This window comes from Astatotilapia calliptera, chromosome 17 (assembly GCF_964374335.1).
Source record: "Astatotilapia calliptera chromosome 17, fAstCal68.1, whole genome shotgun sequence".
Lineage (NCBI taxonomy): Eukaryota > Metazoa > Chordata > Actinopteri > Cichliformes > Cichlidae > Astatotilapia > Astatotilapia calliptera.
Genome location: NC_137438.1, coordinates 18,868,766 through 18,895,392, shown reverse-complemented (window position 1 = coordinate 18,895,392; position 26,627 = coordinate 18,868,766). Strand labels below are relative to the sequence as shown.

Sequence of the window (26,627 nt, the reverse complement as noted above, 5' to 3'; positions counted from 1 at the left end):
CAAAACCTAAAATTCAATCTGAGCCATAACTAAGTCTGGACTCAGCAGTGACCCTTTAAAGGTCTGTTTAAATGTGAAGACAAAATTTGGCATTATTTGGTCTTTTAAATGTCCTCAGAAAGTCTAAGACTCATATTACATCTCACATAAACACTTATACAAGCAAACACACACTTCCTGTTCAGAGCACTTACTGTACTGTGTTCCCATAGAATGTTCCAGATACTTTCAGAATCCTCTGGATGTGAATGTCTGTATTGTTCTCCTGCTAACGAATCAGTATTTAGACTGTAGAGAAACAAAACCTGACTCCACCCTCAATCCCCTCAAATAACCTTCTATTGGTCAGTAAGTGGCATCATTGCTGTATCTGCAATGGCATACGCAATTTTCATTGTTTGTTTTTAAGAAAAGTTTGAGAAACAAAGGGGATAAAGGTTATTTATGTTTTTTTGAATTTACAATTTATGCACTTTTTTTTAAAGAGATACATTCATTTCATTCTCTATATTACAAATATTTAACACTGTAGTAAAAACGATACAATTATATTTTTATTTTCAGCCCCGGAGCCTGTGTCTGAGATAACTGTTTCAAATGGCGGCAAGTCTGATGCTCTGCAGGTGTCGTGGCGTCCTGTGTCAGGAGTCGTGGACAGCTACCTGGTCTGCCTTGAGGAGAGGAAGGGAATTTCTAAACATAAATTTGTTGTGTCCCACTCCTCACCACCTGAGTGCTCATTCAGGTCGCTGGAGGCTGGCCGGCTTTACTCGGTGGTCATAAAAACAAGGAGTGGCGACCTGGAGACTTCCGCCACCGTCCTAGCTCGAACACGTAAGAATCCAGTCCTTTTAAAGTCTTATATTTGTCTGAGTTTATGTTTATTTTACCATCTACCAGTTTTGTTTGTACTTAAGTTAAAACATCTCTGTTGCTTTGTCTTTTGTTCCATTTTGCAGAACCAGCCACTGTGCAAAATCCAATAGCTGTTCACTCTGGAAGAGACAACTTCCTCAAGGTATATCTGTGTAACAAGAATAACATTTAATTTAATGTGGTGTTACTGTTGCAGTTTTTTACTTGTTTTATTTGTTTTTTTAAAGCTCTCTTAGTGAAATGATCACCTAAGTGGTCTACATCTCAGAAAAAGACAACTTTCGGGGATATTTGAATGTTTGGGGTTTTTTTTTTTTGATAGTCCAAAAACGATTTTACTTCTGAACCTGTGTTGCGACTTCAGGCTCTGAGAGACTAAATTATGGATTTGTTAAGAGGAATTAAGTCGCAAAAGTGTCATTTTTTTGACAAGACACAAAAGTAGATTAAAAGGAAATTTCTCACTACTTTAAATTACCCTCAAATAATGTGTTGGGATTTCTGTATAAACTATATATTTTTAATTAAATGTTTCATGTTTTTAAGACACTTTAATCTTACACATAACAAAAGAGTCACAGCCAAAATTAATGTGGGGCTTATCTGTTTTAAGGCTGAATAATCATCAAAACAAATATTTCTAGGTGGCTTAATTGAGAACAAATTAGCACCCATTACACAAACCGTTACAGCTAAAACAGGAGTGGCTGTTGTCTGCAAAACAGGTGGCACACTTTATTCGTGTCGGGATTACAGCTGTAATAGATGTGGGTGTCATCTACATAACATTGATGATGTGCACTACTCTAACATGCCTGAGCACATATGTATTAAAAATAAAAATGAGCTAAGTACCAAGCCCTGAGGAACCCCACCATCAGCTTTGAACTAGAGCACCTGGTCTAGCCATAACTAGGTTTAGTTAACTTGGGTGAAGGAGTTATCAAACGTACAAATAAGAGTAAAGCTAGAACCAACAGAGAGTCATAAAGCTGATTGATTGATTCTTTAAATTTTTAAATATTACTATGTGATCATATTGTGTCATACTTTCAGGTGTACTGGCGCCAAGCGGCTGGGGTTCTCGACCGCTACGTGGTTCTGATCCGTTACAATCACACCGTGCTGCAGAATAAGAGTGTCTCAGCAGGACACAACGAGTGCGTCTTCTCATCTCTGACATCGGGTAGACTCTACACTGTCACTGTGGAAACCTGGAGTGGAGACTATGTCAGCAGCATCTCCACTGATGGACGCACCTGTGAGTGAGAGATAACGTGAAAAATGACCTAACATGGTAATATTACAGAAAAGTTCTTTTTGTGTGTGTTATTTCTCCTGATTGGGATGAATTTTGTATTTTAGTTCCTGCAGCTGTTCAGAATCTGTTACTCAGCAATGCAGGAACCGACAAGTTGAACATCACCTGGAGCCCTGCCCCTGGAGACGTGGATTACTATGAGGTGTGCTTCACAAAACTTTGTTTAAAAAATATTTAGTAATTCATAGACAAACACCTGAACACCGGTCTAAATAATCAGTATCAGCTATAATGTGTTGTAATTCAGATATTACTGAGGGAATTTAAAAATATGATCGAGTAAGCAGGTACTTTAAGTATGTTTAATAGGGTTATGGTTAAAATAACTATACTATAATTACTTAAAAATTGCGGAGTAAGTGAAGTATTCTAAGTGCATTTTCCCACTGATATGATTTAACAATGTTAAAATGTATCATCAAACATGAATTGAACCCCTGTTTCCCAGAGGATGAACTCATCTCACTGCACCACTTCCTGTACCCCCAGGTCACTCTGCTCTTCAACGATTCTCGAGTATTCCCTCCGGTCACGCTGGGTGGTGAGGTGCGACAACACCGGCTGACCTCTTTGACGCCTGGGCGGCTTTATAAGATTGTGGTGGCGACATTCAGTGGATCATATCAGAGAGCAGAGTTCATTGAGGGGCGAACAGGTTAGAAATGCAGAGTATATGTTCACAGCTTCACTGCAAGCATCTTGGGTTGAAGTTTAGTAAATCCATCTCGTCTTCAGTTCCCAGAGCTGTAGGAAACCTCCACCTGGTTCCACAACCTGGTCTGACTGACTCTGTTGCTGGACTTTTGGCTTCCTGGATGCCTGGCGAAGGAGACCTGGACATGTACATTGTGTCCCTGTTGACCGTGGTAAGTTAATACCAAAGACACCTCACCACATGATTTGTTTAACCCCTTTTTTGATTCCAACTTCAACTGCAATTCATAAAAATGCATCTGATATGAAACACTGCAAGTTTCACACTTATCATAAACATATTAGTTTGAAATGTATACAGTTGGATGGAATAATAGGTTCAGTGTGATTTTGTACCTGTTCTGTATAAGTATAATATAATGGAAATGTTTTTATTTGTATAAAAAAACACAACAAAGCACGAGATGACAGTTCAGGGTGTGGTATATAACTCAGACAGGAAATCAACATTCTGCTGTAAAAATTGCTTTAATAACAAACATGGGCCTGGGTGTAGGGATAATTGTGCTAAAGGACAGTACGAGGCAAACATTCCCAGCATGAGTACACCCTAGTTTGAGCTCAAAACATTCAGCAGTCATATGAACTCATAATTTAAATTAAATGTATTAAAAATTAAAGACATCTAAAAATGTGTGTACTTTCAGTTCCACACCAACACGAGCAGCTCATGTACGCATTGGGTCGACTGATGAATGGGCAGTGTTGGGAAGGTTACTTTTAAAATGTATTCCATTACAGAATACAGAATACATGCCCCAAAATGTATTCTGTAACGTATTCCGTTACATTACTCAATGACAGTAACGTATTCTGAATACTTTGGATTACAGTGTGTGAATGTGTGGATGACTGGATATGTAAAGCGCTTTGGGGTCCTTAGGGACTAGTAAAGCGCTATATAAATACAGGCCATTTACCATTTAATCTATTATCATGCTTTTTACAACAACATGAATGTACTATTGCTATATGATTTATTACTATTACTGAAGGTCCGCGACTCCGAACTGTAGTAAAGGGACCTCTGACTAATACGGTGGGGTCCCTGTCGGCTCGTAGCCGAAAAATAGCTTTACTTTGTTGTGTGGGTCAACTTTTCTTGCGAGAGACAAGAGAGAGGCGTTGAAAGACTGCTCCAATGGAACTTATTGTTTTCGGCGGAAAACACGAACACGGTGTACAGTCGAGTCCTAATAGCTTACTTACAACTGGGCTCGTCAGGCACTCTTCTTGGCTGAAGTGGTTATTATTATATTTACATGCTTCCAGCTCCCGTTTTTCCTCGATGATAACTCGTACCTTTCCACTCCCCTTTTTCTCCCTCCTCGTGCTCACAGACCCATAACGTGTATGGCAGTCCATTCTCCCTGCAACACGGACTACACTGCCCATGATGCTACATTCTTTAGAGCTATGCTTGTAGCATTCTGCCTGTTAGCTTAGCACAACAACAACAACAACGAAAAGGCGCTCTCTCACCCAGGAAACACACAGTCGCAGAGAGAGAGAGAGCGTCGCACTGTAACCATGGCAACCGTAACGCTGCCGCCTGGAACAACAGAACGTAGCTGTCAAACAAAACCCAAACAGTCCTGACCCGTGACAAAAAGAAACAGGAAAGTACCGCAGTGTAATCCATTTATTTCAACAAAGTAACTGTATTCTGAATACCACCTTTTTAAACGCTAACTTTAACGGAATACAGTTACTCATATTTTGTATTTTAAATACATAACGGCGGTACATGTATTCCGTTACTCCCCAACACTGTGAATAGGTGATGTTCAGACCGTATAATGAAGGGATGCGGAGGTGGTGGAGTAACAGACGACTTAAGACTTCTCTCTCAACTTTCTGTCTTTAGGACGGAGTCATTATCGACACTCGTCTTGTTCCCAAACATGTCACCACCCTGGACTTTTTAGAGCTGACCCCAGGTCACCTTTACACCATCACTGTCCAATCGATGAGTGGGAAGCTAAGCAATAGCAACACAGCCACAGGCAGGACAGGTAAGGCACCTGACAGATTATTAGAGTTTTGTCATTTAGATCAGTGCAGACTGAACATAGGTAAATTCTCTCCTTCACCACAGCTCCAGCCAGAGTCACAGCCCTCCAGGCTGATAATGATCACACCACCCACAGCCTCACCGTCAGCTGGGAGCAACCAGTGGGCGCATATGACAGCTACAGCCTGCAGCTGCTGGACGAGGCCGGCATTGTGGTGATCAATAGAACGGTCGCAGCCGAGAGTCGAAGCAAGCTTCTGGAAGGTCTGACGTCAGGGAAGTGGTATCGCGTGAGGGTCGTAACGCTGAGTGGTGGCGTGCCGTCACTGGAGGCAAGCGCAGAGGGGCAAACACGTAAGTCGCAATTTAGAAGTTTTTACTAAGAGGACGGATCGTTAATGACGTATAAAACTAGTTATGATACAACTATGACTCTTCTGCTACATGTTTTTTTTTTTTAAAGTGTTGAAACCCTGCAGTTTCTGTGACATCCACTAGAGGCTCCAGCAGTCATTCAGGCCCCATAGACTCCCATGTCAAAAGAAGTATTTTCACTAAAGAACCTCCTGAAAGAACCTCCTGTAAATGCACACTTTGACCCAAGGTGAATCCTTTCTTCTTCAGGTCCCGCTGCCGTCAGTAATCTATTGGTCATTTCAGCCAACACCTCCTCTCTCTCCTTCTCTTGGCGTCCATCCGATGGCCATGTTGACATCTATGACCTGACCCTGTACAGCATCTCTGAGGGGACCACCAATCACAGGCAGGGCTCTCCTGGGAGCAGGAGGGATCATCACACGGTGGGATCAACATTCACATGTTTCCTGATGTTCATGCTAAGCTAAGTTTCTAAGCTAAGTTCTTGCTAAGTTTCATCGTGTTAATGTGCGCTGTGTGTTCTTCAGAATGCAGGTGAACAGGTGGACCTGCAGAAGGTGGGCTCGGCTGCAGACAGCTGTGTGTTCTCTGGGCTGAGAGCAGGCAGTCTGTACAAGCTGCAGGTGGTGAGCTGGAGCAGAGACATGAGCAGCGAATCATCTGTGCTGGCCAGAACCGGTCAGTCAGTGCTGTTGTATGGATACAAACATCACAGCCATCGCTTAGCCTTCATTTTATTCTGTCCTCATCTTTTCTCACCTTCAAGATATTTTTTCCACGTTCTCGGCATTTAGTCAGATAGTTTCTCCTCTTCCATCTTTCCTTGCTATTTTCTTAAATTTTTCTTCTTTCTGTTTCTTCTCATTTCACTTACCTCAGTCACATTGTTAAAATGTCTTCTTCCTTTTTGTCCCCCCTCTGCTCTGCAGTCCCATCTCCAGTCTCATCTCTACAGGTGGAGAGTTCAGGATGGACGGACAGACTGGGAGTCAGCTGGCACCATGGAGAGGGAAGCTTTAGCAGTTATGAGGTAAATGTATCTCTGTGATATCTGCAGTTAAACTGTTGCAAACATGACCTCCTCCTTCAGTCCACAAAAAAATAAATCCCACTAGCCATGTTTTGCAGAGTTCGGTCTTTATGGTTTAGAATTAAAATTCCTCCCCGTGACTCTCCGATTTTAAAACAGAAAAAATTTCAGTGGAGTTCTCAATTAGAATCTCATGCTGATTTGTTTGTTTCCCTGTTACGTAAGGTGGTGTTGTACGATGTTTCTGGATCCATCCTGGGAGCCCAGACTCTTGGTGCGGAGCACACAAGTCACACCTTCACTGCGCTGGTCCCTGGTAGACTGTACCATGCTGAGGTTATCACGCACAGTGGAGATTTGACCAATAATGTTTCAGCATTTGGGCGCACCTGTGAGTGAAATGAAAATACACACAAGCACATTTTTTTGATGTAGTTTAAATGCCAAATTATTTTGATTACTTTTTTTTCCCTAGCTCCCCAACCGCCTGCCCACCTGTCCGTCAAACAAGGCCCAAGCAATGACACAATAGAGCTGTTGTGGGCTGTTCCCACCAAAGGAGACTACAGTAACTTCAGTCTGCAGTGGACTCCTCCTGATCAGCTGACGGTCACACAAACCCATCTGACCAGCTGCATTGTGGGCGGGATGTTTCCAGGGCGAGAGTACAACTTCACTCTGATGACTACTAGTGGGGGCGGAGCCAAAGGTGGACCAACAGTCAGGAGCCAGCCAATCCAGAGGAACATAAGAACAAGTAGGGGGAACCTAAAGGAAGAAAAATAAATCAATTACTACTGTGCGAGTATTTAATCAGACATATTTATACTGACCTTACTCTCTTAATATTTCCTGTTAGTGGAAAATTTTTCTGCATATTAATTTTGGCATGTTTCTTGCATTTTCTGTTAATCAGATCAGGATTAATCAACCTCTGACCGCACATTTGACAATCTTTATGGTTTTATTTATGTTTATAGATAATTTGAGCAAACATTAAAAAATACTATCAGCTTACAAGAAGAGGATCCAAAGCTTTAAAAGCATTTTACAAACCAGCTGCATTTATGAATTTATTCCACTTGATGGCAGCACAACAGAGGCTCTGAGTCTCTCTGTGGAGTTAAATCCATTTTTAATCCTATCCTGCTTGTCCAGAGGGTTTTTGGCTGCAGGGACTGAAACCATCAGGGAGAGGAATAAAAAATATCCAGGTCACATATATATCTGACCCAGTTTCTCTTCACAGCTTCCTTTTTTAATTTCCAGCAGACGAAGTGATGAAGTATTTAACACATTTATAAATACCCACAGAGAAGCCCTTATTTTGAGTTCACTCAGACAGGAAGTACAAAATTAAAAGCTAGATCTGTACATGGCCAAAAGTTCCCTGTGTATCATTAGAAGAGTAACGACGACTTAAAGGAAAAGGCTCAAAAAATCCCTCTGAAAAACAACTGAATGCAAGTAATGTCTGTTTATCAGAGGTATGTTGTATTCATTCTTCACTGAATACAGACCCAGGCGAGTGCACCCCAAAGCCCGAAAACTATTTTTACAACCAAAAAGCAGAGTATCAATCCATCTTTAAATGTTTAAAGATGATAACGGAACAGCTTGAAGCTTTTGTTATTACCTTTAATCGTTTGCCATTATTTTTAACATTTCAAAAAGGCTTGGAGGACATTGATAGACGCTGTCTCTACATGTAACCTGTGTACACTTTCACTGAATCATGGATTCATATTGATTTAAGTTATAATGACTATGTGGACAAGAGATATTTTATTTTGTATTCTTATGGTCACAGTTATAATCAGACCTATCATTGATTAATCATTTACCATTGTTGAATCAGTTGACAGAATAATCTTTGAATTATATCTATGTTAATCTGAGCAGATATTAATGCATACAGATTATCATAACTTTAATCAGTCTATTGTTGTTCTGTATTATTCTTTCTATCTGCTTAAGCTGTTGTCCATTAGTGTATTTACACCACTCGATCTGGTGGGTCCAGCAGGGCCTGTTCCAGTCACTTGGACATATTCAGGCGAATAACTATGGAACGCCAGGACTGCCATAATGAATTAATTAAATACACCATTAAATAATTAATTAAATGTGGCAATAATTAATTAAAATTGGAATTAATTAATTAAATAAATAGTTATGACACATGTAATTAATTAATTATTGACACATTTAATTAATTATTTATGTATTTCACATTTTAATTAATTATTGACACATTTAATTAATTAATTATTGACACATTTAATTAATTATTTATGTATTTCACATTTTAATTAATTATTGACACATTTAATTAATTATTGACACATTTAATTAATTATTTAATGATATATTTATTTATTTCATTTTGGCAGTCCTGACGCCTGGCTCTCGTCATGAAATAATTTTATCTGTCAGCCTCACCCATCAAACTCAGGGGGCGGGGTTAACGCTGCCCATGCAGCTTCTCTAACATTTGATTGGTTGCCGTGCAAAGTAAGTCAAAACAGGTCGATCCTAGAAAATCGATTGCTTGTGTAGACTTGGGGCAGCCAGTTATCCCAGAATGCAGATCAAATCACAGGCAGCAATGGTGGTGGTGTAGTTTTAAAATACCCCGTTTTTCTGTCACCAGCTACACTTTTAACAGTGTTTTAGCCGCGAATGTCGCGACGTATGTCTGGTCAGGTTGTCAACATAGAACATGTTTGCAAAAGTGCTCAGATGTTTTCAGAGATTTCACTAGCTCTGCTAACAATTAGCATGCAGAGTGCACCCAGGGGGTACGTTAACCGGTTTGTTTACATATTCCACTCTCCGTGTTCCACATGTTGCATTCGCAGATTCTCATTTTCACCGAACGATCGTCTCTTTCCGCCTGGTCTTGTGTCTCTGTGCTTCTGTAACATAAAGAACGAGCTGACATTTTTCTCACGAAACCAGCGATCAGCTCAGCAGACCCTCAGTTTATCTGCATGCATCCTCCTCCTCACCTGTCAGCTGTTTAACACCTGCTGCTAATTCAAGAAACACGCCTACGTTACCTGGTGATAGTCACAGTTTAACCGGGCAGCCGGTGCTCGATATAACGCAATGTCAGCGCATTTTTCTGCACAAGATAAGTAAATATAGTGTTTTCCCCGAGCGCAGAGCTGCTGGAGCTCGTTTCCTTACAGAGCACTTTATAGGCGAACAGCTTTATCAGCGGCTGATGTCCAATCACCGGCACACAGCTTTCAAACCTCAGCTGAGTTTTAGCTCTCAGTGGTTAAACGCTGGACTTCATTCACTCAGGTTCTGTCTGTCGGGTCACGTTTACTTCGCTGTTTTATTTACAACTGAGCAAATCGGTTTGGCTGAGGTTAAAGTTACGTTTCATAACTGCATAGTTTCACAGACGTTTAATGGTTCACTGGCACATGTGTTAGACTGAACTATCATCTAAATATCATCTGTTTTTTAATAGTTATTCAACTGTATTCTAAGCACCAGCTGTCTGTTAGAATGTGATTTTTTCTCTCTCTCTGTTGGCAGAGGTATAAAAATGCGCAGGAAAATCTGACATGCATGGCGAACTTCACCGACGATATTTAGGGAGGAATAAACACACAAACATAAATGAACCATTTGCCTGTCTCCATAATTGAGAGAATTTTCTCTTCTTATGTCAACACTCTCTCTCTTTTTTTTGCTTTTTTTTTGCTTTTTCGGTCATGTTATGTTTACCTGTCAAAGGCTTGTTACAAACTATGAAACACATTGTGCAGACTTCTGGATGTTAGAAGAAAACTAATACTGCTCATGAATGAGACTAAAGGTGTCATGGTCCGCGGCCTGGCGTCTGAGGTGCTGATGGGATGCCCACTCCCGTGGGCGTGGCCGCTGACTCCACACCTGCATCCCATCCCAGGCGATCACCAGGTGGACCATTTAATCCTGCCCAGCCTGCTGCTCCACGCCAGTCCGTAATCGTCCTTCAGCGATCACTGCTCGGCGTGTTTTGAGTCACCAGCCTGTCCACCTGCCTGTCCAGAATTTGGATCACGATCAACCCCAGCCGCCTCGCCCTTTCTGGAGCTTCTCCCCACGGACCCTCACCCCTCCCTCCGGTTCCCTTGGCCCCGCTATCATCCCTCCCACGGTCCCGCTCTCGGCGTTTCCTGCGCGATTCTTCTCCCGGTCCCTCGGTTTCTCTGGTTCCGTGCGTTTTCTCCCTTCTACTCTCCCGGGACACTCTCAGTTATAATAAAGTTTATTTTTTCTCTCGTACCGCTGTGTGTGTGTTCTGCTCCTGGGTCCAGCTTGTGTGTTGAACTTCGGTTCTTGACAAAAGGCTCCTTTGTCCTTTAAAACTAAACATGTTAATAGGACCTCCCTGTTTATATCATAGTTTATGATATAGCACGTGTATTTCAGTAATAGCCTGCTGAGGCCACTATACGTGCTGGCCTCATATCAAATGTGAAGGCAGACTGAGTCTATGTTTGACGTTTTTTATATCTAATCTTCCTTTTCAAACATTTAAACAGCAGCGAGTCTGCAGCTGAGGGAATACAAATTCAAATTGTCGGAACAGGTTTGCTCGTTTCTTGGATTCATTTGGTGATTTATTAAATGTATAACTGTTATTCTAATCTGCTGCTGAGTCTCTTACACTTTTCTTTATGCTGTATATTTTCACATCTCTGGAATAGTTGGCAGTTAGATAGTCAGCTGGGAAACTTTGTGTTAACTCATGGAGCTGAGGATATCGTGGATATGCTGACCTCGCTGCGTGGTGTACAGAGCGAGGTCAGCATGATTAATATTCACAATAAAAATATTAGCCGAACATCATGAAGTCTGTATGTGTTTCATAGTGTCGAACAACCTTTGTACAGTTAAAGCCAGCAGTTACTACATGACGGAAACACCAACGTTATCTCTTTTATGTGTTTATACACAGATGACGCTGATTACTGAACAAAAACCCAAAGATCAGATGTTAAACAGATTTATTTGCTCTCTCTCCTCCTTAAACATGTTTTTAATGTTAGTTATAATTCAGAATTGGCGATTGAAACACGTAGGACACATAAGAACATCAGGAAATAAAACATCGATAAATATAACCTCAGTAAAAGAAGTCAGCGGGGGTTACTACAGCTGTGTACCGGGGCCTGCGCTTTGTCGGTGGGATTGCTTGCGAGGCGAGCGGGTCTATCCCACGCTTTGCCGTGAGACTGGGCAGACATCTCCGAAATCATCGAAACACTTTTGCAAAGAGGCTGTATCTTGACAAACCGACCAGACACATGAAGATTAAACCACTACATTCTCGGCTAAAAAAATATTAAAACGGTATTTGGTAACACACAAACAGGGTTTTTCAAAGCTCAGTTCTGTTAGCTTCCACATGCCGGTTGTTGTGTGCTAGAAACAATGGCCACCAGGCCAAAGCAATGGTTTTGACTCGATCAGCGTTAACCCCGCCCCCTGAGTTTGATGGGTGAGGCTGACAGATAAAATTATTTCATGATGAGAGCCAGGCGTCAGGACTGCCAAAATGAAATAAATAAATATATCATTAAATAATTAATTAAATGTGTCAATAATTAATGAAATGTGTCAATAATTAATTAAAATGTGAAATACATAAATAATTAATTAAATGTGTCAATAATTAATTAATTAAATGTGTCAATAATTAATTAAAATGTGAAATATATAAATAATTAATTAAATGTGTCAATAATTAATTAATTACATGTGTCATAACTATTTATTTAATTAATTAATTCCAATTTTAATTAATTATTGACACATTTAATTAATTATTTAATGGTGTATTTAATTAATTCATTATGGCAGTCCTGGCGTTCCATAAATAACAACATGCACATAGTTATGTAAAACACGCACGTTCACACACACACTAAGTAAGGACAGGGAGGTCGTCTTAGGACAGTCTCTCTTTGTACATACTTTCACAAAACTGCACAACACAATACACACTTGTTTTTCTCTAAAGTAGCAGTTGATGTCTATATAAGGAGAACTTTTTGAGTGTGGGGAACGGTTATCATTTCCAGTAAGATCTTACTGTGACGTCATCAGGGTAATATAAGGATGGGGAGCGGTCCATTCGCAGAAGATTGTATTGCAAGTTTTCTTCCCACACTGAAAGTGTGTAAAATAAAGATCACTATTTTTGACACCTACCCGGACTCAGCCTGCTTTCTTCTCTTACCCAAATCGAATGAATTTCAACAACTACTAACCGTTAAACTGCATGAAATAACCAATCAAAAACTGGTCAGCAGAAATGAGCACAAATGAAATAAGAATGAATTAATCTCAGCAAAATATTCACTTATTTGGTTTGGCTAATGTAAGAGGGGGCAGTCAGATTAGTGCTGATTTTATCTATTTATCTGTTGTACTCACAGGAGTTTTAACCCAAATAATTTTGTAGTACAATAATTATGTCATAATTAGCTTATGTTTACAGATCAAAGGCCCTTATTTTCACCTCTTGAATACAAAAGTTCCATCTTATTTTTCTATCTTCTGTCTGCTCCCAGCCCAAAAAATGACAAATGTGTTGTCCTTTGCCTCTGTCTTTGTCCTCAGGAACATTCATCATCTCTTAAAGAGTGATTCTATCATCTGATCAGGAAAAATAAATGGGGACTTTCGCAGCAGCAGACTTGTCGCTCTCTGTTTTGAAAAGATAAACACCACAAGGAATTTATTTTACTCATGAAGGTCAAACTTGAAAATAAGCAAAGTGAGAAACAGAAAGTTCATTGGACTTGTTCTTTTTGTCTCCTTTTGTCACTTTTCATTCATCATCTTTCTTCTCATCTTGTCTTCATTTTTTCTATACTTCTTTCCTCTCCTTGTGTCCTTATCTCCTCTTTTCTAGGTCCATCTTCTCTAAAGTCCATCCACTGCTTCCCTCTCTCCTCTTCCTCCCTCTCTTGCTCCTGGTCACCTCCACACGCTGACTTTGACTCTTACGAGGTTGAGTGTCGGCGCTACGATGACCGGGAGCTGATCTCAGCATTGAAGCTAGTGGGAGGCATCACAGCGGTGACACTGGACCACTTGGAGCCATACAGGAAATACTCTGTGACGGTCAGAGTGTCATCAGCCGGACAGACGAGCCCGCCGGTGACACACACCACCGTCACTATGATCGACCGTGAGTTTAAGCACACACTTACAAGGATCTTCATTTACATAAGGCAGTCTCAGGCACCTAACCTGGACCTAATCCTTTTTGACCTGAGCCCTGAACTAAGACCCTTTAAGCATGTGAGGACTGACCCAGAACAGTCCTCACTTTTCATTAAATTTCATTGGTCCTCATATTGATAGATAGACAAGCATACATACACACACCAATATTCCCCTCAGGTAAAGTGTTGGATTTGGTTGTTTAAATAAAACCTCAGTTTAAGTAGGACTGCTCACCTGGGAAACAAAGAGGGAACTGAAGACTGACTTTACTCCAAGTTTGTGCATAGTCAGTTTTCTTTACCTGTTTCAGTGGCATTATACTATTCTATACTTTTCTGAACTAATTCCTTAAAAACGCTCAAATGTTTTTAACTTGTAGTTAAGCTTTATGTCCACTGCCATCTTGGGTTTCTGTAGCCAAACACAATCACATTTGGAGGAGCGGGTGGAATGCTAAGGCGGGATTCAGTGACTGATGTTTGACTTTACTGCTGTGATTGACACATCAACAATAACCAGTAATCACATGGCAAGCTAGAAATACTCAATTAGCAGTTACCATGAGTCAAACTAGCAGCCCATGACTAACTTAAAGCAACATAAAGCAGCTCTTGTGAACAGATTTCTCCTTACTTGAAAGTCCAAGAAAAGCGTCCAGCAGACATTTTTTTTTACATCACTGACTTTGGCACAGCTGCCCGTCAGCTGTCCACCCATAATTCACTCCCAGATTGTGGTTCACATTTTAGGGAACTCGCCATGAGTTTTTTCACTAATAACATTCAGGTTTAAGGTCACGTTTGTCATTTTACAAGCAAACTAAATTGTGATTGATTGTTCACTCACTCTAAAACCCAGCTCTTATTTGAATAAGCCAACTTCATGACTTCATGATCCTGTCATGGGTGCCAGAGAGAAACAGAAGGGATCTGACTCGACATCATCTGGTTTTCCGTGTTTGCTGTCAAACCCATTTGTTTCTGCTGTATATGTATGTAGCTATACCTTACACTGAATTGGAACTAAAAGGCGTTATCTTTAATTTATTACGGGTCTAAAACCTCTAAATAGCACACTTCCTCCTATGATTCTATCTAACTAGGCCGAGTTTGAACATCTGGTGCAGTCAACTCCTGCTACAATAAAAAATAAACAACAGAAGGGAACTTTTGTGTGTGTGTGTGTGTGTGTGTGTGTGTGTGTTCATAATGAAGGAAGGAGACACACACACAGGTTCTTAATCTTTGAAGTGTCACTTTATTTTTCTCTTTGCCCTTTTTGAAAAAGTCACCATGACCCCAAACACTCTGGAAACTTTTCTCCTCTGCTAAAACCTTTTCCTTTCTTCTCTTTGTCCCCCCTTAGTTCACGTCCATCTCTTCCTCCCTCTTTGTGCTTGTGTTGCATTATAAATCATCCTGACACAAGCGCACTGGAAACAGAAAAAGGCAGAAAATCCACAAGTTTTTTATAGGTGGCATTTCAGGAAGAGAGAAAGCTAAGGATGAAACTGGGAGAAAGAGCGAATGGAAACTGGAAAAGCCAGTTTCTTCAGAAACAACAAAACTATATTTTTATATACTTTTCACAGTGTTGTGGTATACTAGTAGTGATGATCACCATGTGATACTATTGTGCTGATTGTGGAAGCATAATATTGTTTTTCTCTTTTGAGAATTTTTGTTTTTATAAACTTTTGTACATTTCTTGTTTCAGAGTTTTCAGAAAAAACATTTCAATGTGCTGTTTATTTTGCAATTAATATTACAATATTTTTAAATGCCATGAATAATCATGTATGTCATATGATAATTTCACAGTTATAAAATAGTTTGAGCTTGATAAAATGTCCAAATCTTGATAAAATAAACAAAAATTCCAACTTAATTTTTTAAAATGATTACTGCAATTATTATGAGCTAAAAATATATTCAATAAAAAGTCAAAATGGCACTTATATTTGTTTAACCAGTCCTCTCTCCTTTCAGGCCCTCCTGTCCCACCTCAAAGTGTATGTGTCACCAAAAGGTCATCGAAGATCAAGTCATCCTCCATCCTGTTTCGCTTTAACTGCTCCTGGTTCAGCGACACCAACGGAGCCGTCCAATACTTCACCGTGATCGTGGCCGAGTCTGATGGTACAAACACACCAACACATGTTTACATTACTTTGACTTACATTCATTTCCAGACAGACAAACTGGAGGTAGACAAGTTTTTTTGTCTCTTCTGACAGCCAATGAAATGCTGCAGCCAGAACAGCGCCACCCACTGCCCTCATACCGCGACTACATCAGCAACTCATCCGTCAGAGCCTATCAGACTGCCTACTTCCCCAGCCGCTGTCCACAGGACACTGAGAGTTCTGCTGGGCAGGTAATCTGCAAATTACATGTTGAAATAGATCTTTTTCTAACTTTTCTAAAAATGCAAACAAAATATTTGTTTTCTGTAGACTTGACATAAACAACCAAACCTTTAGTCATTATAAAGGTGCTGATTAAACTCAAGATTCTGATCTTCACGAAGAACATTTTTATTTATTGTTTATTTGCATAATTAAAATTTAAGACATTAGAATTAAAATATTTAATTTTATTACATTTTTTAAGATAATTTTTAAAAAAGTGAAGAAGTTAAAAAAATGATCACAGTCACCCTCTGAATAAGAACTGTGCTGGTTGTATATCTGTCAATATATTAATGTGGTCAATCAATACCTGATCAGGTGGTGGAGGTGAACCTGGGCGCAGGAGGAGACCGGTTGGGGGGATCCTGTGATCATTACCATGACGGTGACCTCTATCTGAGTGACAGCTACGGTGCCTTCTGTGACGGGCCGCTGAAAGCCAAAACATCATACAGGTAATGAGAAACTGATGCTGCTGAAGTGCCACTGAGCACAGAAACACCTCCCCTCAGCTACTGACCGTGTATGTGTGTGTGTGTCTGCTCGCGCAGGCTAAGCGTGCGAGCCTTCACCCGACTGTTTGACGAGAACCACAGAGAGTTTTCTCAGCCACTCTTCACTGACACTTACCTGTCAGAGCCACTCCGGACGCACGCAGGTGAGACGGCCGACCATTTTCACTGATGATTAAAGATTTTATTCTTTTTCTTATAAAAATCTTACCTGAGTTTAACCAAACCTAACTTTTCCGTAAACTAAGGATAGCAATGAGTAGAATTAATGAATTTTTGGGACCATCTCATCTAAATTTTTAAAAATTTGTCTTTGAGTTTTGACTCATTAATATGACACAGATGCTTTATCTACACCTTCCACTCAAGGGCACATGAAGTAAAAGCTGAAACATCACAGCTGGTCTGTCTAACCTCAGCTATCTCCCGATATGTGTTGTTCTTTGTCAGAGCCTCTAGGTGGTGTGGTGGAGGGTCTGAGTGCTGGCATGTTCCTCATTGGTATGATGGTGGCAGTCGTCTCTCTGCTGGCCTACAGACAGAGGCTACGCAAAGTGTGAGTACACTAGGTGTTCTGCTTGTAGTTACCTCAAGGACGCTTGGAAGTGTAAGATCAGCCAAAACATGTGCTGCTCATTTCCTGCTCTTTAATCTGAAACTCCACTACGGGAGCTTTGAATGAGTCAGTGTTTGGGAGTTTAAAACACAGCTGTGTATTTGAATGATTTTCAAATTAAATCATCTAGGTTTTTTTCTCTTAGAGACTTATGAAGGTGCTGAACTCCAGTTGGTCATGTTAGCGCATCCTTTCCCTGCTCACAGTTTCACGTTGAGTGCACTTCCTCACACACGGAGTGGAGCAGAGATAGACACAGAGGGGAAATATTAATATAACAACAGATTACATAATCTTCAAAACAAATGTTAAACCGATCAGAACAAAGCGGGAAAGCCAGAGTTTGTAGTGAAGTTAAAAACAAAGTGAAATATAGGAAAAGTTGTTGATGAAGCCGGATTAGGCTGAGATCCAAACACTGGATTGCTGGCTTCTACCGTTTTCAAACACTTACTTCATTATTTGAACCTGTGGTCATGTGGGGCGATCGTGGCTCAAGAGTTGGGAGTTCGCCTTGTAATCGGAAGGTTGCCGGTTTGAGCCCCGGCTTGGACAGTCTTGGTCGTTGTGTCCTTGGGCAAGACACTTCACCTGTTGCCTACTGGTGGTGGTCAGAGGGCCCGGTGGCGCCAGTGTCCGGCAGCCTCGCCTCTGTCAGTGCGCCCCAGGGTGGCTGTGGCTACAATGTAGCTTGCCATCACCAGTGTGTGAATGGGTGGATGACTGGATATGTAAAGCGCTTTGGGGTCCTTAGGGACTAGTAAAGCGCTATATAAATACAGACCATTTACCATCATGTTTGTTTGGACCATCTGACAGTTTAAGATTGTGCAAAGAAAAAGGAGAATATAATTTGGCTAAGTTTAAAAGTTTTTCTATTTCAGACTAAGAACAGAATAGTAAACTTTTTTTTAACTACAGCTTAGAGTTTTTTACCTTTAAGTTGAATCTGTTCTTCTGTTTGCAGATTTCCTCTTGTATAAGTCAAAATGATGGACACTTTAACAGCTTTTTAAAGCATATCTGAGATAACACACATTTCTTTTTTAATACTACACCATCAATGCCACTAACTCTGGATGGGGCGTTGTCTCTGTGGCATCAGTGTGAAATTTCCGACTGGCTTCATGACTTTATGTAACATTTATGGCCCCACAACAGAGCCCTGAACAGAAAATTAGCTCCAAAATGTCACATCAGTTTTCTCACAGTCATTTAGCTGTTAAGCTAATTTACAGAGTTAATTAGTTGTGATTTGGTGAACATGTTTATTAGCGTAGAGGGCACGGCTCAAATGTTTTCATTGGTTTAACTCTTTGATCTTAATGTTCCTAATCAGTGCTGATATTTTCTGTGTAGGGCTGTGCAGGAGAACCCGGTGGTGAGGATGAGCATGTGGAAAGAAGTTCCAACTTCAGGGATGTATATGGGCGTCCGGAGGTAAGTTTGTGCGCGCGGCACATCTATAATTATTCTTCTTCAGTACGTGAGAGAGGGAGAGATTAGTTTCCAACACCTCCCACGTCCAATATGTGAGTGTGTGAAGAAGAATTAGTTTCCAATAAAGTGCTCGCTCCCTCTCTCAGATTACCTCATCATTCACCCACCACAGGCCGCAGCATCTGTTAATTAGTGTGTGTGTGTGTGTGTGTGTGTGTCTGCATACATTTGTATATTGGCCACAGCTCATCAACCACAAATGTAACAGAGCGTAGAAACAAAGCTTCTCTGTGCTTCATAAATGACCCCAGCTTACAGTTACAGCGTGTTTTTTAACTGGACATAAAGACGATGCTCTTCTGTGTTTGCTGGTAGCAGTGATTATCAGATCTCAAATTCACTTGGAAACAAATCGCAGATGAAAAATTCCTGCATTATTTAGGCCAGAACCGACCAGAGGGTCCAATTCAGCTTACGGGACAGCTTTGCAAGGCGTGTAAATTGCAGTAATGTGATTAGACGCAAGTGTTTTAAACCCACCGAATGTGTAAAAATAGGCTGTTGTTGTGGTATCTTTCATATTACACGTCTGTCAGACATCTCAGCCTGTCCATCATTCTGTCACAGGATAGGCCAGCCCACCTCAGCTTGTGGGCCATGAATTAAAATGACTTTAAGGTCACAAATGTAAGGTTTTCTTTGACTGAGTATATGAGATGTTTTAAGTGTTGATTGAACCAGCTAAATTATAGATGATTAAATTAAACCCCACTTTTGCATAAAATCACAGTCAATGACATTTTAGAACAAGGGTGTCAAATGTAAGGCCCAGGGGCCAGAATTAGCACAACAAGGACTCCAATCCAGCTCGCTGGACTGTTTTAGAAAAAGAAAGCTCTAGGAGAGCATACATTTTGGACTGTTACATGCAGCTTTTTCTTTGATAAAGACTTCACCAACACAATTAAGTAATAGATAAAGAATTAAATAATAGAGATGTTTTGACTGTCTACTAGACTGGAAATATTGCTATAACAGAACCATATTGTATTCTTCTTACTGCATAATGTTACAAGAGGCGATAAAACTATACATAATGTATCATTTTCACTCCTGTATTATGTTTGTGTTACTGTCTAGTTGATTACCCACCTTTATAAACCAACCTATGTTTCACCACCTTATTGTACTGTCACATGAATTAATTCAATTTTTTAATCTTCTGTTGCAGTAACCGTCGGATCACCAGGTGAGAGTTTAGGCTTTATTTCTGAAACTTTGTATGTAATTAATTTGTTGAAATGGCTAAAAATCACCACTCTACCTCCAGTATATACCTTTTGCTGAGTATTTGTCTATCTTTCTCTGTTCAGTCCTATCAAAGCGGGCCATTTCGAGTCGCATCTGACCAAGCTGCAGGCCGACTCCAACTACTTGCTTTCTGAAGAGTTTGAGGTAAGTGTATGAAAATTATTACAAAAGTGTGTTCAAGAACCTGATCAATCATACTATTTGTTTGTTGGGCATGTCTTCAGTTTTCATTTGGAGTGTTAAATCTCAGGAAGACAGAAAGACACACTGTTTCTTTTACCAGAGGTTTTGCATATTAATAATATTAAATCACTGTTGTAGCAGCCCCTGGCATTAAGAATGACAGAAGAGTCTCTAACGGGTGCAGCCATTTATTTCCTCACCAAACACGGCTCACTCTCTTGACATCATTGAGCACCTTTAAAACTATAAAATAAGGAAAAATTAATACCCACACAGTCCCTTTGACTGTGTGGGTATTAATAACAACAAATGAACTTAAATTAAATCAGGTAAATTAAAAAAAACAAGTACTTCTGTGATATACAGTCACTGATAAAATAAAACAAAATAGGTCTTTTAAACTGCATCAAAGTGCTTCGCAGTTCAGTTGAATAACATCAGATCACTCTGTTGGAATAACTCTGGGTTTTGGACACCCATCTTACACTCAAAAACCTTGAAAGTCTTCCAATTGTGTACCAACTTCACAGCAAATCAAACTGCTTGTTCTGGGCTCATGCTTATGCCAGTTGGCTGTTGGTTTGACTTGCCCGCCTTTTCAGAACCATTTTGCTTTTCAATCATTGCTTCTCTGAAACTTAAAGGTCAAGTAATGTACCATGACTCTGATGAGGAATGGCACTGCTTTTCTTCAAAAGCAGATTTTGGCTGGTCTTGTTAGTCACAAAGTCCTGATGTTTATAACTGTACAAATGTAATTATTCTCATCTCTGTTCAGGATCTGAAGGATGTCGGCCGTAACCAGACGATGGATGTCGCCCGAGTGCCGGAAAACCGAGGAAAGAACCGCTACAACAACATCCTGCCATGTAAGTGCAGTTTTTAGCTTTAAAGCTTTTTTGCTTCTCAAAAAGTTAAAAAGAAAAAAGAAAAAAAAACAGTCACTCCACATAACAGTTAGCTGACAACCCTTCAAGTCCCTCAGTGAGAAAGAAAAATAAATCAAAGTGGAAATCATGGCAATTATCACATCGTCAAGAGCTTTAATGAGGCAGCACCTGTTCCCTTGGTGACAAGGATGAACTCTGAGGCTTGAGGTGATAAAAGCCTTCATAATTACACAATACTACTGAAAATACAGCATCTATGTGGAATATTTACTCATTTAATTAGCTTTTTGTTTCCATTTCTTAGCCACCCAAGCAGATTGTCCTCTATATTATTTATTATCCACACGTCACAAAATAGTTTCGCATAGCATCTTTTTTCCAACCAGCAGATTAAAAACTATAAAATGGTATGTCCTCCAACCAGTTGATCAGCTGATACCAACAACTGGCCAAATTTAATTGATCTTAAAGTTTCAGCCCTCGTATCCGAGTCCAGTTTAATGAATTTGCATAACTGAATTTTTGCTCATTCAAAGGTAGTGTGATGATGGGCTGAAAAACAGCTAAATTATAATAAGGATGGATTGATTAAAAAAAAAGAAAGAAAGAAAAAGAAAGGAGCGGTTTTAAATAATGACACGGAATCTGAATTTCCTTGAATGACGCAATCTTTACTCAGGTAACAATAACATTTGCTTGAAATAGCACAAAAGAGTTGATTTTTTAATTGTTATTACTCAATTAATGAATCATCTGTGAAATGTAATGTTTAAAATTATGATACGTCTGTGAAAATGTTTTCTGTCTGCGTCGTTGGGGATGATGCCAAATTAGTTTTAAATGTCTGAAATGTTAGTTCATTGATTTTTTGCTATGGGAGTGATATACAGACAGATTTCTAATCACATGAAGATTGTTTGGTACATCTGTTTTACGCAATTATAAATGTAATTTCCACATCCACAATTTGTCATTTTCAAAGTTTTTCCTTCTGAAGTATCCTCAGTTTAAAATAAAGTAATTAAGCATCCGTTATTTTTAACTGCAAAAAAATCAGATTTATGACTTGAGGTGCCACATTTACAACATCACCTCTATAATTAACTGTCAGAGAAGTAAACACACTTACACCACACACACACACACTCTCTCTCTCTCTCTCAGTGAAATGAGTCATTACTGAGTCTGTTTCGCATTCACACATCTTTCACATTCAATAATAAGAACCTCAGGAAAGCTGTGAGAGACGCTGTTTTCATTACTTATTCTGGAGTGGATGTGTTAGAATTTCACCATCAGACATAAACTGCATCCTTTACCCTATGGTGAAAAATTAATGTGACCATATTGATTAAACTATAAGGAATCTGCGCTTATTGCTTTTACAAATATGCCCTCAGTAGCTCAAAATGATGGTTGCTTCTTCACTAAGTAGACTGATAGAAATTTAATTGGGCAATTTTCATAATTGTTCGTTTTTGGCTGGTTTAAGGTTAAATGTGCGAATCTGATGTTTAGTATTATTGCAAAGCTGCAATAAGATGATATAAATTTTATTAAAATTGCAAGAAAAAAATAAGAATAACTGAATGACTGAGAGCATCAGTTAAACCTGTTTTAATCCAAAATTTTTAATGTTATCCAAAAACTGGCAAACAATTTTTAATAAATATTAATAAATATTAATTTATCCCTGATTTTTCCTCTCAAGACTACCACACTACCACTACCAAACTGATTGGCCTTTTTTCTATATACTGACAGTTTAATAAAGGTTAACTGATAAAAAAAATTTGAAAAAAGACATTTTAGTGAAACTTCTACAATGATGAAACACAGAAAACAAGAAACAAGAAAACTTTAGCAATACTTCAGAGTCAGAGTCTGGCTGTCGCCCTGTGGTGCTTTTATAGCCTTCACACTTTTAGTTCTGGGTGTTCAAACTGATTTTAGGTAAATGACTACTTAATAAATAACCTCTAAAAGTGCCCAGCTCAGCAGCAAACAGCAGACAGTTACAGCTTTTGAAGAAAGAGAAACCTTAAGAAGCTAAAAACCCAGAAATTATTTATAAGAACAGGTGGAGACCAAAAATGGAGCTAAAACGCCTTATGGTTACGTTGCTCTGTGGATGCTGGATGTAGTGGGAGGAATTCAGTCAACATTTATTAAACCAGTTCAGTACTCATTGCATTAGAGTTAGTTTAAACTACACGTTAAAGATAATGAAAGCCGCTGGTGACTTATTTCTTCATTTTTCTAGATGATTCTACCCGAGTGAAGCTGTCGTACCTGGAGGACGACCCCTGCTCCGATTACATCAACGCCAGCTACATACCTGTATGAGCACATGCTAAAAAGCACAAACTGAGCGCACTCACTGACAATGACACTAATACCGCCTCTCTTGCCTACATGTGCAGGGTAATAACTACCGCAGGGAGTACATTGCCACCCAGGGGCCGCTCCCGGGCACAAAAGATGATTTCTGGCGGATGGTGTGGGAGCACGGCGTCTACAACATCATCATGGTGACCCAGTGTGTGGAGAAAGGACGGGTGAGGCGTCCGCTTGATCAAAATGTCCACTTGAGTGGAACGATTATGAAACTGAAATTATGAGCTTTGATTGCAAGCTGAAAAGAGCTCCAGATTCTTCTCACAGGTTAGCAAAGGAAGATAAACTCAACCCTGAGAAGTAATTAAACTATATGAATGCTGTGTTTCCAGGTGAAGTGTGACCAGTACTGGCCTGCAGACAGAGAGCCTCTGTACTACGGTGATCTGGTCATTCAGATGCTGTCAGAGTCTGTCCTGCCTGAGTGGACCATCCGAGAGTTCAAGATCACCTCGGTATGTTTCTTTTTACTCTCGTTTTTTATTCCAGCGTAAAAATGTAGAAAAGCAGTAATATCTAAAGAATGAAGAAGGGATATACTTATTGTGAAGCTTTCATTTTCATAACTTCTCCAAATAAAGCTCATGTGATAAACATGGCCAACCAATGTCTGTAAAGTTGCAGAGATTTGAGGTTTTAAGGGGATATCCTTATACAGTATGTTTATCTCTGTGACAGAGAGTCCACCCACCTGCTGTACAAATATCTGTTAAAAGGGGAGGAGCTAACCTCCATGAAACCACCCTTGTTTCATGGAGAGGGTGAATCGAGAGGCTACAGAAGGATTATTCTGATTATTTCTGCATGTTTTTGGTGTGGCCATGAAAAAGTTGATTTCCACTATGTTATGTTGAAACGAACGTTATGTCGTTATGTTACATTATATCTAAAGCCTCAAAATCCAGACCTTGAATGTTGCTATGGGTGATAACAATCCTAATAAATCCATTATCGACCTGGACAGGAGAGCAACTGCAGTTATCCTCGGGTACTGCGTCACTTCCACTACACGGTGTGGCCTGATCACGGCGTCCCTGAGAGCACCCAGTCCCTGATCCAGTTTGTCAGGACAGCCCGGGACTATGTGGACCGATCGCCCAGCACCGGAGCCACTGTCGTTCACTGCAGGTAGATGCTTGAGGCTGTCCTCAGGGAGAAATCTGATTGGCTGTGAGTTAACAGAATCCCGCCATTAGAAACCCCCCCCCCCCAAAAAAAAAAAAAGTGAACTATTGAGTCCTTGAACCTTCTTTGATTCTCTGTTTAAGATCTTTGATAACTGGATGTTTTTGCTTGTTAGTGCTGGAGTCGGGCGCACAGGGACCTTCATTGCTTTGGATCGGGTTCTGCAGCAGCTGGACTCCAAAGGAACCATCGACCTTTACGGCTGCGTGTTCGACCTCCGCCTGCACCGCCAGCACATGGTCCAGACTGAGGTAAGAGCTACATTCAAATATTTAAGTATTTAGCTTTGAATTCTAGGACATTCGTTTGATTATTTGATTTCAACTTGTACACCAGACATTTCTCCCACTTAGACCAGTGATTGTAGCACTTCAGTTCATCTCATTATGTTTAGCAGGTATTTTAGTCATTATTTCAATTTTACTTATTAGAATATGATTAAGGATAGTCCCACATGGAAGCAAAGGCAAACAACAATAGACTTTGAAATAAACCAGTCGCAAAAAAACAAATAATTGGAAGAAAAGAAACCAGATTTTATTGGCTATTGATAAATCTGCATGGTTTATGGTAATACATCATTAAAACTGAAACTATTAGACAAGAAACATCAGGAAATATTGACCTAATCTAGAATTTAACTACCAATAAAGATTTAGAAATAGGATGTTATCCTCCTTTTTAGTAAATATTGAATGCAAATTGGTTTTGAAAAAACAGTTTATGATGACGTTACCACACCCAAACCAGTTTGTAGCAAATCAAAAAAAAATACTATTGTACATAAAAAACAAGTTCAACTATTAATATTACAATGAGAATTTTAGACTAAACTGGAGCTACATCATTAAAACGTGAGAAAAAAATTAATAATGGAAGCTATCAAATATGGTAGTCTGAAAATTCTACCAATTACTGTCGTTATAATACTAAATTGTCAATCTTGATCAAACCTGGATCAAACAAATAAAGGCAAGGCAAGTTTATTTATATAGCACAATTCAACAACAAGGGGATTCAAAGTGCTTTACAGAGACATTAAAAACAAAAACAAATAAAAAGCATGATTTAAAATGTGTGTTGGCCCTGCGACAGACTGGCGACCTGTCCAGGGTGTACCCCGCCTCTCGCCCCATGACAGCTGGGATAGGCTCCAGCGCCCCCCCGCGACCCTGGAAAGGATAAGCGGAAGCGAATGGATGGATGGATGGATGGATTTAAAATTAATTAAAAAAAACAAAAAAAAAGCAAAACAGTAGATAAAATCAGAACAGTAGATATCAGCAGTTAAAATTTAAGTTTTGAAATTTAAGCTTAAAAGTGTGGATTTGGTGTTTTATTCAAATGCAGTTGAGAACAGGTGAGTCTTCAACCTGGATTTAAATAAACTGAGTGTTTCAACTGATCTGAGGCTTTCTGGGAGTTTGTTCCAGATATAAGAAGCATAAAAGCTGAACGCAGCTTCTCCGTGTCTGGTTCTGACTGGGAACTGATAAAAAAAAAAACGGATCCAGATGACCTGAGGGAAAGGAAAGAAAAAAGAAAAAACAAAGCTGATTTAGTTTTAGATTTAGTCTTAATCATGTGTTTTAGTCAATTCAATTTTATTTGCTGACGAAAGGATCAATAGTATTTTGTCCTTTTGCATTAGTTTTTATTTTGTTATCGTCGTGTTTTTGTCAGAAATAAAAAAGGTTATTGATGGAAACTGACAAATTATTGGTTAGTGAAATTAATGTCTGTGTTTTCCATGGGACATGAATGAATTCTGCAGTGAATGCTCTAAAAGCACCGGAAGGTGTTTATTACAACATTATAACGGTCTTGTTGCATTGCAGTGCCAGTATGCCTTCCTGTATCAGTGTATTCGGGATGTCCTAAGAGCCAGAAAGCATCGCAGCGAACAGGAGAACCCTCTCTACCCCATCTATGAAAATTTCAACCCTGAGTACTGCAGAGGTGAGACTGTTTCTAACATTTGTCATCGGAGCCCAGAAATGAAACAGTCCACCTGTGGACGTGAACCGTCCCATTTCTGTGTTTGACAGTTGAACTGAAACTGCATTTATATATTTCAGTAGAAACTGTGTATTTGTCTGCAGCACACA

At 39.7% G+C, this 26,627-nt stretch overlaps 1 protein-coding gene across 1 annotated transcript in view; it reads left to right on the top strand.

The window, feature by feature from the left end:
* Positions 1-26,627, top strand: part of ptprb (protein tyrosine phosphatase receptor type b) — a 43,441-nt gene that overhangs the window by 14,697 nt on the left and 2,117 nt on the right. The window contains exons 11-39 of the mRNA XM_026146467.2: positions 565-834; positions 960-1,018; positions 1,933-2,137; positions 2,242-2,339; positions 2,687-2,852; positions 2,933-3,063; positions 4,779-4,926; positions 5,010-5,279; positions 5,550-5,725; positions 5,831-5,981; positions 6,233-6,333; positions 6,559-6,724; positions 6,809-7,090; positions 13,259-13,537; positions 15,564-15,713; positions 15,812-15,951; positions 16,304-16,440; positions 16,537-16,643; positions 16,948-17,053; positions 18,473-18,553; positions 19,785-19,802; positions 19,927-20,008; positions 20,826-20,916; positions 23,201-23,277; positions 23,361-23,495; positions 23,667-23,789; positions 24,299-24,462; positions 24,635-24,770; positions 26,358-26,478. Of these exons, the coding sequence (XP_026002252.2) occupies positions 565-834; positions 960-1,018; positions 1,933-2,137; positions 2,242-2,339; positions 2,687-2,852; positions 2,933-3,063; positions 4,779-4,926; positions 5,010-5,279; positions 5,550-5,725; positions 5,831-5,981; positions 6,233-6,333; positions 6,559-6,724; positions 6,809-7,090; positions 13,259-13,537; positions 15,564-15,713; positions 15,812-15,951; positions 16,304-16,440; positions 16,537-16,643; positions 16,948-17,053; positions 18,473-18,553; positions 19,785-19,802; positions 19,927-20,008; positions 20,826-20,916; positions 23,201-23,277; positions 23,361-23,495; positions 23,667-23,789; positions 24,299-24,462; positions 24,635-24,770; positions 26,358-26,478 (4,170 nt within the window). The remainder of the gene's footprint in view (positions 1-564; positions 835-959; positions 1,019-1,932; positions 2,138-2,241; positions 2,340-2,686; positions 2,853-2,932; positions 3,064-4,778; positions 4,927-5,009; positions 5,280-5,549; positions 5,726-5,830; positions 5,982-6,232; positions 6,334-6,558; positions 6,725-6,808; positions 7,091-13,258; positions 13,538-15,563; positions 15,714-15,811; positions 15,952-16,303; positions 16,441-16,536; positions 16,644-16,947; positions 17,054-18,472; positions 18,554-19,784; positions 19,803-19,926; positions 20,009-20,825; positions 20,917-23,200; positions 23,278-23,360; positions 23,496-23,666; positions 23,790-24,298; positions 24,463-24,634; positions 24,771-26,357; positions 26,479-26,627) is intronic.